The following is a 20,581-nucleotide window of genomic DNA, read 5'->3' as shown; positions in this document are numbered from 1 at the left end:
GATTTATGGGTTTTGTTATTAAAGATCTGCTGTCTGTAGTTTAGTCGACGTGATGATTGGTTGATAGTGGACTCACTATTGACTGACTGATGAATTGTGGGATTATTAGGGTTTGTGTGAAGGGTTGTTTTATATTTTGCACTTGATGCTTGAACTGCATTGCTGTTTCTCCTCCATACACTCCTGTAGAAAAGTGTGACACTTCTCCAGATGGGACTGCATTCGGCTCTGGATGCTCATAGAGATGTGAGATTGTGTGTGAGAACACGTCCAGGTCCAAAAGAATCAGATGAAAACTTGCATTTTGACATTTTTTTACTATTTTGCATTTTTGTAATTCACCAAAAAACACATTTTTTATTTAGTTTAAATGGTTTACAACATGCATATTATGTATAAATACTTACTTTTTTGAGAATGAGGAGCGTATTGAAAAGTATCAAAATTGTATTATTTATGCATATGATTTCTTGTGATTTTTGAGGTGAAATATGACCTGGACGTGTTCTTGAGTCTACATTAACAGTGCAAAGAAACTGAATGTAACTTAACGGTTAATCTGATCAATCTTTTTATGCATTTTTGTTCTGCTACGTTGTGTGTATGTGAAACTGATTCTGAGCATCGTTATCATTAATGAAGCTTGAAAGCACTTGAAGAAAAATACAGAACTTTCATAAGTGATCGATGTGTCTCCGCTTGTTCCTTAATGTCCAATGCTTGACTAATAATGGGCAATTAAAGAATAATGAAAACAATATAGGCATTTTTCAGGTATTTCTGAGGGCATATATTGAAGGGAAAACACGTAATAATTTCACACATAAATTATTGGGCTCATTAAGGTTAAAATCAATTGGTTTTATGCATTTGTAGTTCTTGGTGTTTTGATGTTGTCCTGTAGAGGGCAAGAAAGAAACATTTTCCAATTTATGCATAATATGGCAAGCCAATTTGACGTTTATTCATGCACAGGATATGAATTCTTCATATCGACAATTACATTTTTTACTAGTTAAAGTAATTTTTGATATCAACAATGACGTCATCACTCGCAGAAATACAAATTCTTGGTAGTAAAAACTACCAATCTTGATACCCGTAATTTTCACCAGTAAAAACTACCAATCTTGATACCCGTAATTTTCACCAGTAAAAACTACCAACCTTGATACCCGTAATTGTATTTTCACTAGTAAAAACTATCAATCTTGATACCTGTAATTGTATTTTCACTAGTTAAACGTCACCATAGGCTGCCATTCAAACTCAATTGTTGATGATGAGTTGATTTCTTACTAGTTGAAATTCCACTTTCACATCAGATATGCTATTATTACTCGTAAAAATCATCTTTTTTTATATATACAATTATTATTTTGTTACTAGTGCAAATGTCTGTAATTTTTATCAACAATTGAATTGCTACTAGTAAAAAATGTAATTTTAATGTTCATGCTAGTAAAGCCATTTTAGAAATATGAAATTACTCTAATTATTATCAGAAATACATTTACAGATATCAAGAATTAACATTTCAAATAGTGACAATTGAGTTACTGATATCAGGATATTTTTGTGTGTATTTTTACTAGTAACAAAGAAATTATTGATATCAAAAATATACTTTTTTTTACTTGTAAGAATTGTATTTCTGATGTGAAGCTCGCAAGCCATCATTGTTGATATCAAGAATTCACTTTTTTTAATAGAAGAAATGTAATTCCTGATATCAAATATTATAATTTTAACTAGTTCAAATATAATTGTTGATTATCAAGAATTAACATTTCCTGGGAATAAACGTCAAACTGGCTTGCCATAATTGTCACTTGTGACGATGTTAATATTACATTTACTAGTAAGAGAGCCATTTTTGATATCTTGAATTATTTTCCTGATTATTGATATCAGAAATACATTTACACAGCGCGGGGTTAGTTGTAACACACATGGTTTAACACTTTACACACATGCCAGGATGACCAAACTTAGTGTATTTACTCGTTGCCATTGCACAGAGAACAAATTGCAACAAAATTAAAAATCTTTGGAAGATATTAGTGAACATTTATTTAATCATAGCAAAAGTACATTTCTTGCGTTTATTTTTCCATCTTTGTTTTTTTTGTATTTACTTAAAATAAGACAAATCTGTTTTTTTTTGTATTTACTTAAAATAAGACAAATCTGATATTATTGTAATCTTATATCTGTAATTTAACAGTTGAGATCGTTCTTTAATGCTGATCTAACAGCAGAAGACGCGAGCCTGGGTTTAAATCCCAGTGGAGCAGGTAGGGCATGTTGTCACACTGAGCCCCTATTAGAAATATGCTATTATATTCAACACTTTTATGAAGTCTTTTGAGAAACCATGAGAAAAGTGCTAATAATGACTGAGAGTCAATGTTCAGAAATTATTCATTATTGTTATTATGATGTCTTGATCTATGCTGTTTAGTGATTACTTTAGAAAAATTACTTTATTTTAAATGATTAAAAAATGGCATTTTATTGTAAAATATTAATAATTGTATTTTATTGACAAAATATTTTTGTTTGTCTTGGATTTTTTTCTATATCAGGTAACATTAAGCTGTCATTTGGTCATGTCACAATCTGCCCCACCTATGGGGCATGTTGTCACACTTCACTTCCATTCTTCCGGGGTAAATCAAGAAAAAAGTATAGACTGTATTAATGAAACAAAACCACATCATTGTACTAGACATGTGGGAAAATAAATACTCTGAACCCAAGTGGATTTAGGCAAGGCAAGTTTATTTGTATAGCACATTTCATACCCAATGGCAATTCAAAGTGCTTTACATAGACATTAACTAAAACAGTGGTAACAAATGCATGAGAAAGAGGAATAAAAAAATGTAAAACAAGCATAGTTAAAACAGTTGTAAAGATAATAATAATAAAATAAAAAATAATTATAATAAAAAAATAAGATAAAATAAAATAAAATGATCAGATCCACAATAATGGTCTGATATAAAAATAAGACATTCTTCAGTTTACAGCCTACATACATGCACCATCTTAATTAGAACACCTCTCATTCATTTCTTTCTCAAACACGTTCATAACATCCATTTTAATCTCTATTCCCTGATTTTTACTCAGGAACCTTCTTGTTAAACCCATTCTCACTCATCATACCCTCCACAGATTTACACATACTCAAACCTTATTGTCAAACTTACTATTTCCATCAAACCCAGTTTTCACTCGTCATATTCAACTCAAAAGAACATATAAAATAACAATAACCAAAGATAAGAACAAAGGTAAACTAAAACAATTATAAAAAGTCTCATTTTACACAAAATGAGACAGTCAAAAAGTGTTAGCTTGTGACCCGCTCTCCCCTATATCGGAAATAACATCTAACGTGTTGAAATACATCGACAGATATCAAGAATTACTAGTGAAAGTTGAATTGTTGATATCAATTAATATCCTGTGAATTATTAAAAGTCAAAACGGCTTGTCATACATTGTTACAAGTAAAATTTACAACTTCTGATATCAAGAATTATAATTTTAACTAGCAAAACTTATATCATCAAGAATTAATATCCTGGGAATGATTTATGTCGAAACGGCTTGCCATACACACCGTATTAAATTATTTAAAACCAAAACTGTACTCGATACTGGATTTTTTTTTAAATACTTTATTAGCAGGTAGGGCATGTTGTCACACTGAGCCCCTATTAGAAATATGCTATTATATTCAACACTTTTATGAAGTCTTTTGAAGAAACCATGAGAAAAGTGTGAATAATGACTGAGTCAATGTTCAGAAATTATTCATTATTATAATTATTATGTTTTGATCTATGCTGTGTTTAGCGATTTAGCCTCTTATTAATCAATTCATGAATAATAGACTATTTTAGATCATATTATGAAACGCATCAATTGCAGTGTTTTATAAGTGCTTGTGTGACGCATCATCTTTCAGAGGGAAAAACCGTAGTAAATCGCATCAGAAGTGTGTGTTAATCAGGGTGTGTCTCTCACACACACACACACGCCGTGAGTTTACGTGACTAAAACTATTTGACCGGTTTGAAACCGCAAACTGAGCCGTTATGAACATAATGTCTCATCTCATTTTCAGCGCTGCTTTTGGTACATTCGAGAACCGCGCGCTGATTGGTCCGCCGGAGTCACACGGCGCTCCTGATTGGCTGCCGCTGATCTGCTGTTGAAATTCCCGGGGTGTTATGAACGCTGTGACGCAACACGGCAATGACCGAGGATAACACTTTTTTTTTTGTTTTCAGACACCGTCTCATCAAATCTTGATTTTGACACGAAGCCAAATGACATTATTAGATCATATTTAGCAATGACCTTAATTAGCAGCCTTGTGTTGTTTGCATCATTGTGTATTAAACGAATCTGCTGCAGTATAAACTACCGGTAGTCTTCAGTTGCTTTAAGAGCCAGTAAAGGACACTCTGCTGACTTGTACAGGCATGCACAGCAAATGCAATACAATAACATGTTTTAAAAAAATATATATGAACCTGATTTGTGAAGGAATGACTGAACTTTCCTCTATATTCCCATCCGGTTGACTCCCATTCCTTTAGTCATTGTTATAATTAGAAATCAAGAATAACTGCTGAAAGAATGTCCCAGAACACAATGAAATGAAGTGCACATGTGAGAAAGTGGAGAAGCTCTTTGCTTGAGACTTTATTTCCAGTAATAGATTAAGAAACAAGAGTCTATTCACTATTACAGGCTGTTATCATCACAAACAAGAACATCGTATTAGTTTTAAGAGTCTTCCAAACAGCATGAGAAACACATCACAACCGCTTTTTGGCATCTTAGTCACACGAGTCAGAGTGAAGATAAGGCGATCTGTCCTGTGTGAAAGGAACAGCGGCGTCTTCCAGTCACTAGAAAGTCTGTGAGGAATTACAATCCAAAATCGTTTTAAAGTTGCCAAACAGTTTAACCCACGAGCAACTGAGTCCGAAACATGGAAAAATAGCATTGAAAAAATCTCTGAAAATAGCCAAAAACACCACGGTCCGTGCCGTTCGGCACGCATGCAACTTTTGGCAATCTGGACAATAACACTCGTCGTTATCATATAATTTCGAAAGATACTTCCGTCTGTGTTATTGTGCAATAGAAAAGAGTTCTGTATTAATACAGCATGCTTAGGTGATCACATCTGGATGTTACGATACAAAACTACAGCCTCACCCGTTTCCGTCTGTAACCGTCAATGTCTTATGAAATTATAGTTAACTCACAGTCAGTGTGTAAGTGTGGGGAAAGGCTGAACGTCATTAATACAGACTCGAACGCTTGTCCAAAACATGGACGATTTGTGCAAGTATGGCAACAAAACAGTTTGGCAATATTAAATTATTAAATTAAGGTGCAGCTGTTAAATATCAAAGGGTTAGTTCACCCAAAAATGAAAATTCTGTCATTAATTACCTACCCTAATGTACATCCGTTCATCTTCACACACAGATGAAGATATTAGTGTTGAAATCCGATGGCTCAGAAAGGCCTTCATTGACACCAATGTCATTTCCTCTCTCAAGACCCATAAAGGCACTAAAGACGTCGTTACAAAGCCCATCTCACTACAGCGGCTCTACAATCATTGATGAAGAGGCCAGAATAGAGTTAGTGCGCAAAAACACTAAATAACGACTTATAGAGTGATGGCCGATTTCAGAACAAAGCTTCAAACCGTTATGAGTCAGTGAATCGATTCATGATTCGAACCGTTATGAGTCAGTGAATCGATTCATCTATTACATTGTGTTTTATTGATCGTCTTATTGGTTGTAATCTTGTTGACTGTTCTGTTTTTATATACTCTGTGCAGCACTTTAGTAGACTTGGGTTCTTTTAAATGTGCTATATAAATAAACATTGTATTGTATGATTCGGATCGCCAAACTCACGTGATTTCAGCAGTTTGAACCGCGATCCGAATCATGAATCGATTCACTGACTCATAACAGTTCAAAGCTGTGTTTTGAAATTGGCCATCACTATAAGTCACAAAAACTATTCTGGCCTCTTCATCAATGATTGTAGAGCCGCTGTAGTGAGATGGGCTTTGTAACGACGTCTTTAGTGCCTTTATGGGTCTTGAGAGAGGAAATGACATTGGTGTCAATGAAGGCCTTTCTGAGCCATCGGATTTCAACACTAATATCTTCATCTGTGTGTGAAGATGAGCGGAGGACTGACGGCTGTCTAAACAACATGAGGGGGAGTAATTAATGACAGAATTGACATTTTTGGGTGAACTAACGCTTTAAATAGATTATTTCTTTCCAAATTGCACAGCTAGATTTGGTAAAGAAGCCGCCCGGGACAGACACAAAAAGGCCCGGGAGGGTGACAGGGTCGCGTTCAGCTCCAGCTCAGACCAGGGGGGTCAAAAAATATCTACAAGCCGGAAACTAAATCTGCATAAGCGCTACACAAACAGCTCGGATCCCCGTGTTGAAGCTCCGCAGGCTAGACTGGGGGAGAAAACATTTGTCGTCTGAACTTAAAGCAGAAGCTTGGACGCCGTCGAAACCTCCCGTGGCGCGGAGGACCGATTGTCCTCCTGATTTCCGGCTGGCAGTTTTCTGGGACGGGATTGGCCGAATGTTAGCCGCTCCTGTGGCTTCCGTCTCCGGTGCGCTGGACTCGGGCCAGAACGGCCTCTCGGGAAACGCGCTTCGGGTCGCTGGCCAGCTTTAGGAAGCACATGAGGTCGATGAAGCAGGTGGTCAGGTTGAGCTTCCAGCCGAACTCGCTGGTGGCGTAGTCGAAGGGGAACGTGTGGTGGTAATTATGGAAGCCTTCACCTGAGAAATTAAAGATCAGATGATGAATCATTAATATGCAATCTATGAGCAGCCTAGAGGGCTTCATCCATCATGCACACTAGAAGAAAGTACATGTTTTCATATTTTTATACATCACAAAATATATTTATTTGCAGCTAAATATATAATATTCTATCATGCTAACTATAAGATTTTCTTATATATATTCATATCCAAAAACAACAAAAACTACAACTTCAATCCTCGAATCTTTATTTGAGGATTGAACACACACACGGAAGAGAAGCCAATGCTGAATAAAGTCGTAGTTTTTGTTATTTTTGGACCCAAATGTATTTTGGATGCTTCAAGAGACTCTAATTAACCCACTGATGTCTCATATGGACTACTGTGATGATGTTTTTATTCCCTTTCTGGACATGGACAGTATAGTGTGCATACACTTGCATACGCTCTCGGACTAAATATAAAATATCTTAAACTGTGTGTGAAGATGAACGGAGGTCTTACGGGTGTGGAGCGACATTAGGGAGAGGAGTTAATGACAGACATCTCACTTTTGGCTGAACTAACCCTTTAAGAGATCAGCTCAACTGCTCAGACGTACCTATGGCGCTGAAGGTGACGAAGCGGTTTTCTCTGGGGTTGATTTTGCTGTCGTAGGGCCGGTTGCCCCACATGTGTGCGGCGCTGTTGACCAGCCAGGTGGCGTTTAACACAAGTGTGTATCTGAGGACGGTCGGCACGAAATAGGCCACCCAAAGTGACTCGCCCCATAGAAACCAAGGCACAGCCATCGGCACGAAGAAGCACATCAGCAGCACAGACGGCTTGTAGTGCCTGAGACAGGGAAGACAGGTTTAGTTTCGTTTATTTATTTAACAGGGACCACATACACACACACACACACACACAAACTCAAGTGTCGTGCCAGAGTTAGCCAAGACAGCTCATTTGCATCTGCGGTCCCTGGGCAGGGTGATGTTAAATACAATTACACCATTCAATTACAATCCAAGAGAAGAAGAAAAAAAATATTGATCACACTGATTTTTCTTAAAGGGTTAGTTCACCCAAAAATTTAATTTCTGTCAGTAATTCCTCACCCTCATGTCGTTGGACGTGATGGCCCATTTCAGAACAAAGCTTCGAACCGTTATGAGTCAGTGAATTGATTCATGATTCAGATCGCCAGAGTCACGTGATTTCAACAGTTTGACTCGCGATCCGAATCATGAATCGATTCACTGACTCATAACGGTTCGAATCATGAATCGATTCACTGACTCATAACGGTTCAAATCATGAATCGATTCACTGACTCATAACGGTTCGAAGCTTTGTTCTGAAATCGGCCATCACTCTATAAGTCGTTATTTAGTGTTTTTGCGCACTAACTCTATTCTGGCCTCTTCATCAATGATTGTAGAGCCGCTGTAGTGAGATGGGCTTTGTAACGACGTCTTTAGTGCCTTTATGGGTCTTGAGAGAGGAAATGACATTGGTGTCAATGAAGGCCTTTCTGAGCCATCGGATTTCAACACTAATATCTTCATCTGTGTGTGAAGATGAGCGGAGGTCTGACGGCTGGCCAACCACAGGAGGAATTAATCACACAATGCACATCTTCAGGTGAACTATCCCTTTAACCGAACAATCGCCTCTAGGTCAATCTAACCGACATATAAAGTGACCAATGAGATTCCAGTGTGACTTTAGACTCACTTCCTCTGAAACATGACCACCTTATCGGCCTTCAGGTCCGTGATCTCCAGCTTGCGTCCCTTCTCGATGACATCTGGGTGTTTGCGGACCAACAGCCAGCCAATGTGAGCGAAGAAAAACCCACGCACTGCGTTATGAGGGTCGGCGTCCGTCTCCGAATACTTGTGATGGACGCGATGATCACGTGACCACTCGTAGATGTCATTCTACAGCGGATAAAATGTGGCATTTCAACACAACGAACCAAAGAAAACACTGCAATTCACACTCACAGGCACGGAAACCACACACTACATCTTTAAAATAATCTGTTAAACACCGAATAGACAGAGAAATGGCAGTCGAATGCACAAATAATACACTTTATTACAACTTCTAGCAGAGCTGCACGATTAATCGTTATAATATTGAATGGTTACACCTGTAGGTGGCGATAAGCGACTGTTAAAGTATGTATTGGTCATTGATTCATTCAAGAGATTCATTCAAAAACACTGATTCATCCAGTAATGAAACAAGTGAAGTCTATATGAGTGAGTCATTGAATCATTCACTCAAGAGAATCGTTCAAAAATGCTGATTCATCCGGTAATGAAACAAATGAAGTCTTTATGAGTGAGTCATTGAATCATTCACTCAAGAGATTTGTTCAAAAACACTGATTCATCCGGTAATGAAACAAATTCACCCTGCGTCCCAATTCGCATACTATCCATCCTAAATAGTATTCAAAAATAGAATTAGTATGTCCCAAATCGTAGTATGTTGAAAAGAGTATTCCAAAGATTCCCGGATGGTTTACTATTTCCGGTCCGAATTCACAGTATGGATCGATGGGCACTCTAACGGCTGATATTGCCCACAACCCATTGCGAGTTGGACGAGGATTCGATTAGAACTACAAACGCAGATAAAAAGCGTTAAAAAAACTACAAACATGACGGGTGTGCGAGTTCGACGGTTAAGTAGAGAAGTTTAGATAAAGGGGTTTGAGTGACCAACTATCAATATTTAACCTGACAAAAATATATTTATTCAGTGTTGTCACATTATATTTCACCTGCAGCAGCATTGAGAACTTTTGAAATGACATGTTTGGCCATTAACTTTTAAATGCATCATTATATTTAAACTGCAAACACATGAGGAGAGTCTCTGCATTAAAGACCCACAAATGGCAGATCAACGAGCGGCTACATTTCTCTCCGATACGGCAGGAGATTAAACTGAATGTGAAGGATTTGAACTGTGACGAATCTGACGATGATTGACAGGGCAGTTAAACGCTGACGGGATGCACGTAACTAAGCGACAGAGTCCGTTAAAGATGGCGAAGTAGTATGTCCCGAAGCTTGCATACTTTTCAGCTACACACTCAAAAGTATATACTTTTTCTTCACAAAAAGAGTACATACTTTTAGGACGTAGTATAAGTAGGCGAATTGGGACGCAGCAGAAGTCTTTATGAGTGAGTCATTGAATTATTCACTTGAGATTTGTTCAAAAACACTGATTCATCCACTAATGAAACAAGCGAAGTCTCTATGGGGGAGTCATTGAATCATTAACTCAAGAGATTTGTTCAAAAACACTGATTCATCCGGTAATGAAACAAGCGAAGTCTCTATGGGGGAGTCATTGAATCATTCACTTGAGATTTGTTCAAAAACACTGATTCATCCGGTAATGAAACAAGCGAAGTCTCTATGGGGGAGTCATTGAATCATTCACTTGAGATTTGTTCAAAAACGCTGATTCATCCGGTAATGAAACAAATGAAGTCTTTATGAGTGATTCATTGAATCATTCACTCAATCTGATTTCTTTTTAAACATTTGAAATAGACGGCAGCACTTAATGTTTTGTCAGAAGCTCTTGTAAACGACATTATTTTGTTCCGAATCGTGATTCTTGATGTTTTAGGCATGTTCATAAGAGTTAATTCGTGTTTTTGCTACTGGACTTCCATTTGAGCCAGTTCAGAGTTTGCACCAGTGTACTGTTATTGTGGAAAAGAGACAGAATAAAGAACGAGTGAATGAATGACAGCTCTACACTAATGCATGCAGTCATGACAGATGAATCAAAGCGTCTCACCTGGAAGGCCATGGAGTTGGCGAAGGCGAGGAAGATGCGGAGAGGTAAAGAAGCTTTATATGAGCGGTGACTCCAGAGCCGGTGAGCGCCGGCGGTGATGCCCAGAGCGCTGTACACGAAACACACCGCAGCTGCGCAAAACAAACACACACCATTATATTCTTCTGATAATCACATGAAAACTTAATGCAGCTTCAATTATTAATGCACACACTTCACTTACACAACAGTGTTGGGTGTAACTAGTTACTGTATTTTAATTACTTTAACCTTTGAAAAAGTAAAGTAAGGGATTACTCTTATTTTTTGTGTAATTTAATTACAGTTACTTCATAAGTAATTCAACTAAATACTGTGTGTAGACTGTAGAACAATCATATAATGCAATAAATTAACATCAAAATTTAAAGTCTAGATAAAAATGCATGTTTTCATCGATCCTTCTCACATTTGTAATACTTTGGTCAGTTATTAAGAATAATTGATGTAGTTTTATATTATGTATTTAAATTCATTAAAAGAGCCGTTTTATGTATTTCGCTTAACTCAAGGTTGATATAGGATTTGGAAAGTAATAAGTAATTAAATACTTCTTGAAGAGTGTAATATGTACAGTAATCTAATTACACTACTGAAGATGTAATTAGTAACAAGTAATTAATTTTTTAGAGTAACTTACCCAATACTGCAGTTCAGACTTTATCTTTTGCAATAAGTTTAAATGGATTTTTTCCTTTTATAAAGGCATTTTTTAACCTTAATTACAGGTATGCATCATCTTTTGTGTCAAATTCTTACAATTAATTCAATTAGAATAAAATAAGCATTAGGTAATCTTTGTGCTGCAGAGGAAACGCAGAAGCTCATCTGAAGTGGATTTAGATCATGTACACACTGTTAAATATGCTCATGCAGAAATTATGTTTTAAATGTAAAACGTTGAATATTTATATTTTGAAATGATTTAAAGATACTTTAAATGTGAAATTAAAATCGCCAGTAGGTGGCAGCGAGTCACTGTTAATGAGCGAGTCATTGGGTTTCAACAGATTCATTCATGAACAAAGCATTTGACAGTTTTAATGAGTGAGTCATTGAATCATTAATTCAACCGATTCATTCATGAACGAAGCCTTTGACCGTTTTAATGAGTGAGTCATTGAATCATTAATTCAACCGATTCATTCATGAACGATGCCTTTGACTGTTTAAATGAGTGAGTCATTGAATCATTAATTCAACCGATTCATTCATGAACGAAGCCTTTGACCGTTTTAATGAGTGAGTCATTGAATCATTAATTCAACCGATTCATTCATGAACGATGCCTTTGACTGTTTTAATGAGTGAGTCATTGAATCATTAATTCAACCGATTCATTCATGAACGATGCCTTTGACTGTTTTAATAAGCGAGTCATTGAATCATTGATTCAACCAATTCGTAAATTCAGTAACACCGCCGTGCGTTGCTCAGAGACACAAAACACTCCTGTGTCTTCGTTTGGATCTATTTTGTTGGCGAAATTAAGCAAAAACAGTCATTTTAATGTAGTCATGTAGTGTACACTCTCTAGTGTGTTTTTGTTAAGTCAGGGACAGAGTCCACAATGTCAGATCGCACACGATATTATCGTAGACTATTTATCGGACACTCCTAACAGACTTAATCCAATTTAAATCAGAATGCACCATGTGTTACAGCTGCTGGTTTCCTTCCTGTTTTCAGTGTGTGCATTCGCATTTAAACGCTTCTCCATCTCTGAGTTTGGGTTGCTTTATCATGCAATTGTGAACACAACACGATGCATTTTACAGTGCAGAAAATTAAAGGCACGATATGTAGTTGGTGGTCGCTTATTCAAAATAAATCATGCTTAATGACGCTCGCGGCGCTTTATTCTGCTTCTTCCGCTCATGCATATGTGGGGGAACGCAGTGCTGTTTTATCACATCAAACATTTGAGTGTGTAGAAAGCATAGACTTTTAAAAAATTATGACGCAGTGTCTGTGACGCCACTGTGGGCGCAGCTAAGGTGCCTGGTTCTGAAACCACGCCCACCTAGCGCAATCATATTGGCAATCCACCTGTCACTCAAAGCGGCCACGCCCTTAATTATGCAGAACTTTAAGGCTTACTATAATTTTAACAAATGAGTTATAAAAAAATTCACCCCCTCACAGTCGTCATGAAGGGCAAAATTAGCCGTATAGACCAAAACCACAATTTGTCCCAGACTGTAAACATGTTTTATTCTGCTGTAAAGTTGGGCATTTTAACATGAGGCTCAATGAGATTCTGATCCTTCTGGAGCCGCTCTAGTGGCCAGACGATGAACTGCAGTTTAAGTCATTAACGGTCACCGCTTGGTTTAAAGTGATGTTAAAATACAACTCGTTGGCTCGGCGCTGCTATGAAACACTGGTTTAGTATTAGGCATGGTAAAACATGGTACTCACTGTAATTCAAGAAAACGAGATTTAAACAATAAGACTAACAGTGTTGAGCTGGAGAACATTGATTAGTGATGACGCAAACAGTGTCTAATAAAACACATCATATATTGAAAGGGTTTCCATGGTTACTACAAAATAAAACCGCAGGTATGATGTAATTAACGCTCGGATAAATTAAAAAGGCTTATTTTTTATGGATTTAAACATTCTTGGGAACATTTGGGATAATGCAATCACACAAGTCAACACGATATGCAACATTGTTGGAGTGGATAATTTAACCCGAAAATCTTACACATTGCGCCTTTAAATGGTAAAAAACATTTGTTTCTTCTTTTTATTATAACCCCAAAGTGCATGCGTGATACTCACTCCAGATGAGTGTGAACACAGATGCAGATGGGATCAGTAAGAGTCCATACAGAGCTCCGGTGTGCAGTAGAGTCATAAGGATGACATTTCTCCACACTATGACGACGGGAGGTTTGGGCCCTTCTTTCTCTTTATACGAGTGATCAAACACGTCCTCCACTGACTGCTCCGGCCGCCACACTTGAGCTTTAATATCCATATCAGGCATGATGACCACTGCCAACACGAACACACACACACACACATACACACTTCCGTTAGTCGAACACACTCAATGCAACTGCGATGCATGCACCAGAAACATAAACTAGGTCATGACGCCATAGGAAAAAATATTACAAAAAAATATTTAGTCAGGAAAAGGCAGCAAAACTCACCAAATTGGGCGTGAATTCAGGTTGAATTGATCGAACGCGGAGCTCGGTTATCCAAACGCGCAGGAGAGGAGATGCGTGCAGCGGCTGCTGTTGACGGTGGTGCGTAGCGGAGGAATAGCGCTGTGATTGGCCAGAGAGTTTGATGCCACCTTCCAGGGACTGCGCGGATTGGCTGATGCTCATCTGATGTTCGCGTTCGCTTTATTCACTTCGCTCCAGCATCTCCGTACAACCGAATTTCGCCGGTGTCGCTTCGCGTATTTATACCGTGAGTCCGCTCACCCCACCGGCGAGGAGTTTCTCCTCAGCAGCCAATCAGCCGCGAGCTCGCACTGTCACTGCCACACGCGCTGTTTCATCACAAACGTCGCTATTTTTTAAAACCAGAGTTGTTATATCACTTTATAACGAACATAAATGATGCTAAGCACTGATACACTGATAACAGGCGTGAACTAGAGTTACCCTGGTGTTTTCCACACACACACACAAACACAAAAAGTCACTCTTTTTAATTAAGCCTACGCATGTGAAATAAACGAATCGGTTCATTTGAACGAATCACCTGGGGCAATTTCCTCTACCATAAACTTATAAATACAGAACCTTAATATTCATATGAAACCATCCGTGTGTTTTTCATCACGCCCAGTGTTTTCAACGCTGCTTTAGTTTTATTTAATCAAAAACGCCTTAATTTTTTTAGTGAATCGATTTGTTCAAATGAGGAAACGACTCGTTTGAATTCACGTGCTGATATCCTGGTTCTTCAACACGGAGTTTTTTTTGTATTCTATTTTTGTAAGGGGGACAAATTATGATTAAAATAATTATAAATAATTGTATTAATTCTAAAGGGATAAATTGTAATTAAATTAAACGTATATATTATAATGTATTAATAAATTATAATTATTATTTTTTAATTATGTTGTCTGATTGTATTGTATTTGTAAAATTAATTTTTGTAAGGGGAACAAACTATAATTAAATAAATTATTAAACATTATAGAAACATTTGTAAAGGGAATAAACTATATATATATATATATTATAATGGTATTTATCTGATTGTATTGTATTTTAGTAATTTGTTTAATATTTTAATATATTTTATTAAATATTCTCTTTTTGTAAGGGGAACACGTTATAATTAAATAAATTATTATAAATTATAGAAAAATATTTGTAAAGGGAATAAACTATAATTTGAATTCATTTGAATTAAACAAATATAAATAAATTATACTATTTAAATTATATCATATGATTGTTCTTTTTTTGTTTGTAATCAAATGTATTTTGTGGTATTTGAACAATTATTAGTAAAAATTGTAATATTATATTATTCTCTTTTTGTAAGGGGAACAAATTAGAATTAAATAAATAATTTAATCAATAATATAATGTATGTATAAATATAAATTATCATTAACTAGCCTACATTTAAAAAATATTATATTATATTTCCTTTTCATGTATAATAAAATGTTTTTGTTAGCAGCTTGTATTTTAAAAATGAGGAGTTTGACTGAATATGCCCTGCTGTAAATGATGTAAATCTAAGATCAGAGTATCTTCACTGGTGTATTAAAGTGTTTTGTTGTCAGTAGTTCTCAGCAGGAATCAGTTTCTCTCACAGGTTCGTGAGGAATTCCTCAGCTGTCTGAAGACTGGACCGTCTCAGATAATATCTGTAAATCTGGGCATTCTTTTTTGACCATATAATTAGTGGTTTTCCTCACACGTGGCCAGTTAAAGGCTGTCCAAACTGTGCACATACTGATGGGCAGTCCACCAAGTGACCCGATGAAAAACTGATATGACAGAGATATTGGCAATCCCAAAAGATTCCAGCAGATCCGATCCAGATAATGAGACTGGCACGGCATGATGCTGAGTGAGGTCATTAAAACCTTTGCTCTTATTTCAACACTAAACACACATCCACAACAAGACTGCAACATCTGCATTAAACACAATTATACACTCTACAAAATTATGAGTAGAAAACAACCCAATGTTGGGTCAAATATGGACTAACCCAGCAGTTGGGTTGTTTTAACCCAGCGATTGGGTTGTCTTAAGTAAATATTTAACCCAACCACAGGATTTAAACAACCCAATCGCTGGGTTAAAACAACCCAATTGCTGGGTTAGTCCATATTTGACCCAACATTGGGTTAAAACAACCCAGCATTTTTAGCGTGTATATAGAACCCTTCATACCCCATTATTAATGTTTTGTCCTTTTCCGGATTAAATATTTCATATTATTGACAAACATTTCACTGCATTATTGAAATGCATTTATCAATGATCACATATATGTAACACAATCTAAAAAATGCTGGGTTGTTTAAACCCAAATTTGAGTCAAATATTGACAAACCAAGCCATTGGGTTAAATTTTTCAATTAAATTTTTAACCCAACAGTAGGATTTGTCCATATTTAACCCAAATTTAGGTTAAAACAACCCAGTATTTTTAGAGTGCATGTGTATATTTATCGCATTTTATGTAGTTAATCAATATCACACGAGGAGGGCCATTTCAGTTTTTCTCCTCCAAAAATCAGCATGATTAAAATGGGTACACTCTAAAAAATTCTGAATAAAAAACAACCTGAACTCTAGCAAAAATGCTGGGTTAAAAACAACCCAAGTTGTGTTGAAAATGGACAAACCCAGTGAATAGACCCATTCAAACAACCCAATTTATGAGTTTATCCATTTTCAACACAACTTGGGTTGTTTTTAACCCAGCATTTTTTAGAGTGTACACTCTAAAAAATTATGAGTAGAAAACAACCCAATGTTGGGTCAAATATGGACTAACCCAGCAGTTGGGTTGTTTTAACCCAGCGATTGGGTTGTCTAAAGCAAATATTTAACCCAACCGTAGGATTTAAACAACCCAATCGCAGGGTTAAAACAACCCAATTGCTGGGTTAGCCCATATTTGACCCAACATTGGGTTAAAACAACCCAGCATTTTTTAGAGTGTACAGTTCAATAAACAATAATTTACGTACAACTACAAAATGTTGCAGAATAATATATGAATGAATAATAGCCTAAAGAACCTTTGAGACAAAAAGGGTTCTTACTTGTCATTACAGAACCTTTAGCGTAAAAGGCTCTTTGGAGTAAAGAACCCTATACACTCTCGGGGCGGCAGTGGCTTGGGGCGGCAGTGGCTCAGTGGTTCATGTAGATTGTCTTCAAACCGAAAGGTTGGTGGTTCGATCCCTGTTTCTACCTGACCAAGTGTCGAGGTGTCCTTGAGCAAGACACCCAACCCCAGCTGCTCCCGACGAGCTGGATGGCGCCTTACATGGCTGACATCGCCGTCGGTGTATGAATGGGTGAATGTGAGGCAAAATGTAAAGCGCTTTGGATGGCCATAGGGTCTGTTAAAAGCGCTATATAAATGCAGTCCATTTACCATTTACTCTAAAACATGCTGGGTTAAAAAAACAACCCAAGTTGGGTTGAAAATGGACAAACCCAGAAATTGGGTTGTTTGAATGGGTCCATTCATTGGGTTCAAACAACCCAATTTCTGGGTTTGTCCATTTTCAACCCAACTTGTTTTTTTTTTAACCCAGCATTTTTTAGAGTGAGGGATCTTGAAGAATGCTTTATGCCAAAAAGGAGAAAATCATAAATGAGACTTTCATACACTATATTGCCAAAAGTGTTGTGCCGCCTCTACACACACACATGAGCTTCCCATTGTTAATCCGTGGGGTTTAATCTGGAGTCGGCCCACCCTCTCTAACAGCTCCAGCTCTTCTGGGAAGGCTTTCCTCAAGGTTTAGGAGTGTGTTTATGGGGATTTTTGCCCATTCTTCTAGAAGCTCATTTGTGAGGTCAGGCACTGATGTTGGACGAGAAGGCCTGGCTCTCAGTCTCCGCTCTAATTCATCCCAAAGCTGTTCTATCGGGTTGAGCTCAGGACTCTGTGCAGGCCAGACAGATTCCTCCACACCAAACTCCTCATCCATGTCTTTATGGACCGACGCTTTGTGCACTGGAGCGCAGTCATGCTGGGACAGGAAGGGGCCGTCCCCAATCTGTTCCCACAAAGTCAGGAGCGTGAAATTGTCCAAAATGTCTTGGCGAAGCATTAAGAGTTCCTTTCACTGGAACTAAGGGGCCAACCCCTGAAAAACAACCCCACCCCATAATCCCCCCTCCACCAAACTTTACACTTGGCAGAATGCAGTCAGGCAAGTCCCGACTGAAGCGTGATTGGTCGCTCAGAGAACACGTCTCACTGCTCTAGAGTCCAGTGGCGGCTGCTTTACTCCACTGCATCCCACGCTTTGCATTGCTCTTGGTGATGTAAGGCTTGGATGAGCTGCTCGGCCATGGAAACCCATTCCATGAAGCTCTCTCCGCTGTTCTTGAGCTCCTCTGAAGGCCACAGAAGTCTGGAGGTCTGGAGCTGTGACCCTCAGCATGTGCTGACCCCGCTCTGGGATTTAACACTTCGTGGCTGAGTTGCTGTTGTTCCCAATGGCTTCCACTTTGTTCTAATCCCACTAACAGTTGAGCGTGGAATATTTAGTAGTGAGGAAATGTCAGGAATGGACTTATTGCACAGGTGTCAGCCTATCACGGCCCCACGCTTGAGTTCACTGAGCTCCTGAGAGCGACCCATTCTTTCACTAATGTGTGTAGAAGCGTCAGCAGGCCGAGAGATGGAGTTATACACCTGTGGCCATGAAGAGACTGAACACCTTCAGGTAATACCACTTCTGGAAATATAGTGTATTTAACGAGTTATATTTTTTCCCATCTAGTGATTAAGTACGAGCGGTTATTTTGCATTCCCTACATTGACTCACAGCCAAAACATTGATCTAAAATCACTCAGTTTGCAGCGTATCAGTCGCAACATGATTTATTTTTTATATATTAGTATGTTGACTGATACTTTGATGTTATCTGTAATGTTTATGGTCTTTTAGGGCAGGATAAGCGACATATAGAACTTGTTAAGATGTGTCTCACTGATACAATGCACTGTAAAAAAGTCTGTAAAAATAGGGCACAATGTACTGTATAAATATGACGTTTTTTACAGGTGTTTTACCGGTATAATTGCATTAGTTTGTGTTTTAAGGGTTACTAGATAATGTACTGGCAGAAAATTACATTTTCCATTTTTATTTTTTACAGTGTACACTATTAAAATTCATGCATCATCGCGGAGTGACAGTATAAATACTTGGATGTCTTTAAATCCATATGCAGTCTGAATGAGGTGTGTATTAAGCGTGTGTATTATTTCCTGATGTGTGTGTGCTCCTGTCGGAAACTGCTAGAAAGCCACAGGTCGGCTCATGTTATATGACACAGTTTGCATGTGTTATAGATTGCATTATTCATGTAACCAACGTTTATGTTGTTATCTTTACTGCTTCAAAATACATAATGAAAACACAGTTGAATCATTGACAGTCGGGTGTTTTAAGGGTAAAGCAGAGCCCAACGAGTGAAAATGAAAGCTTGCTGCAAAGCTGGACGGCCTCATTGGTGTGACATCATGAGGAAACATCAGTGCATGATTTTGGGGTGATAAAGGCTTAGCTAATCAAATAAATGTTTAACTTTGCGATAGAAAACCATTGCGTGTGCTCTGCATGCTCTAAATCTGGTGTTTCCCAACCTTTTCATTTGTGCAACCCCTTAATCAACCACAAAAACATTTATAGATTATGGTCAAATAAAAAAACCCAATTCTGAAAACAAACTGAGTCAACACTTTTCACTTTACACCATATTCATGTTTCCATCAAAAGCTTGAGCAGATTATGTGAAACACCCAAGTTTAGTCTAAACATTACCAGAAACACAGGGTTTTGGGTCTGTGTACATGTTTTTTTAATGAATTTTGGACCTGATTTTGTTTTTTTACCAATGACTTTTAGACTTCAGTCCTTCTGTTTCCTCAATTACACGTGTTGGATGAGTTTATAAACTTTGAGAAATGTCATACACGTGGACTCTTAAAAACAAATCCGTTTTTAAAGTATACAACGCGTAAAATGAAGTAGGTCGACTGGTTCTGGTTGTTACTGTTTTTTCTTCACCACCTAAAACTACCCGCTGTCTACTACAAATGGCAACAGTTTAAATCTCTCCAACGATATCAGACTTGGTGAGATGATGACAGATGCTATTGGTCCTTTGTTACAACCCCACTACTATACGCATACCATTTTAAAGTGTCGGTCTAATGCTATTTCCTGCATTCTACCTTATTGACACACATTTAAAGAGTTGCTTCTCATGATGAACACGGACAACATTTCAAAACACGAGTTGGACGTGTGACGGAGTATTTCTGTGCCGAATACACATTTCACAAGTTTCAGAAAGATTTTTTGACTATGGCCCTGTGTGACATCATAAAGGACGGAACTCCTTATATGGGCACTTCTCCTGGATGAGCACACACACACACACACACACACACATTAACCAGTGCCATTAGCTTCATTCGGGTTACGGGAGCCGTCGGCGGTGCCGGCACTGCGTGTTTAGACATGAGATGAACAATGTCAGTAAAGAAGTGTGTGTGTGTGTGTGTGTGTGTGTGTGCGCGTGTGCGTGTTTGGGTTTGCGTGTGTGCAAGTGTGTGTGTGTGTGTGTGCATGTGTGTGTGTGCGCGTGTGCGTGTTTGGGTTT

The 20,581-nt window shown here is 37.8% G+C and overlaps 1 protein-coding gene across 1 annotated transcript; it reads right to left on the bottom strand.

The window, feature by feature from the left end:
- Positions 1-6,196: 6,196 nt before the first annotated feature.
- scd (stearoyl-CoA desaturase (delta-9-desaturase)) lies at positions 6,197-14,125 on the bottom strand. Its single transcript, XM_067429800.1, has 6 exons — positions 13,880-14,125; positions 13,503-13,718; positions 10,674-10,804; positions 8,577-8,782; positions 7,459-7,691; positions 6,197-6,869 (listed from the first exon to the last, which is right to left on the bottom strand). Exons 2-6 carry the CDS (start codon positions 13,708-13,710, stop codon positions 6,670-6,672), a joined length of 978 nt encoding a protein of 325 aa, XP_067285901.1. The 5' UTR covers positions 13,711-13,718; positions 13,880-14,125; the 3' UTR covers positions 6,197-6,669.
- Positions 14,126-20,581: the final 6,456 nt, after the last annotated feature.

This window comes from Pseudorasbora parva, chromosome 21 (genome assembly GCF_024679245.1).
Source record: "Pseudorasbora parva isolate DD20220531a chromosome 21, ASM2467924v1, whole genome shotgun sequence".
Taxonomy (NCBI): domain Eukaryota; kingdom Metazoa; phylum Chordata; class Actinopteri; order Cypriniformes; family Gobionidae; genus Pseudorasbora; species Pseudorasbora parva.
This window is presented reverse-complemented; position numbering and strand designations above follow the sequence as displayed.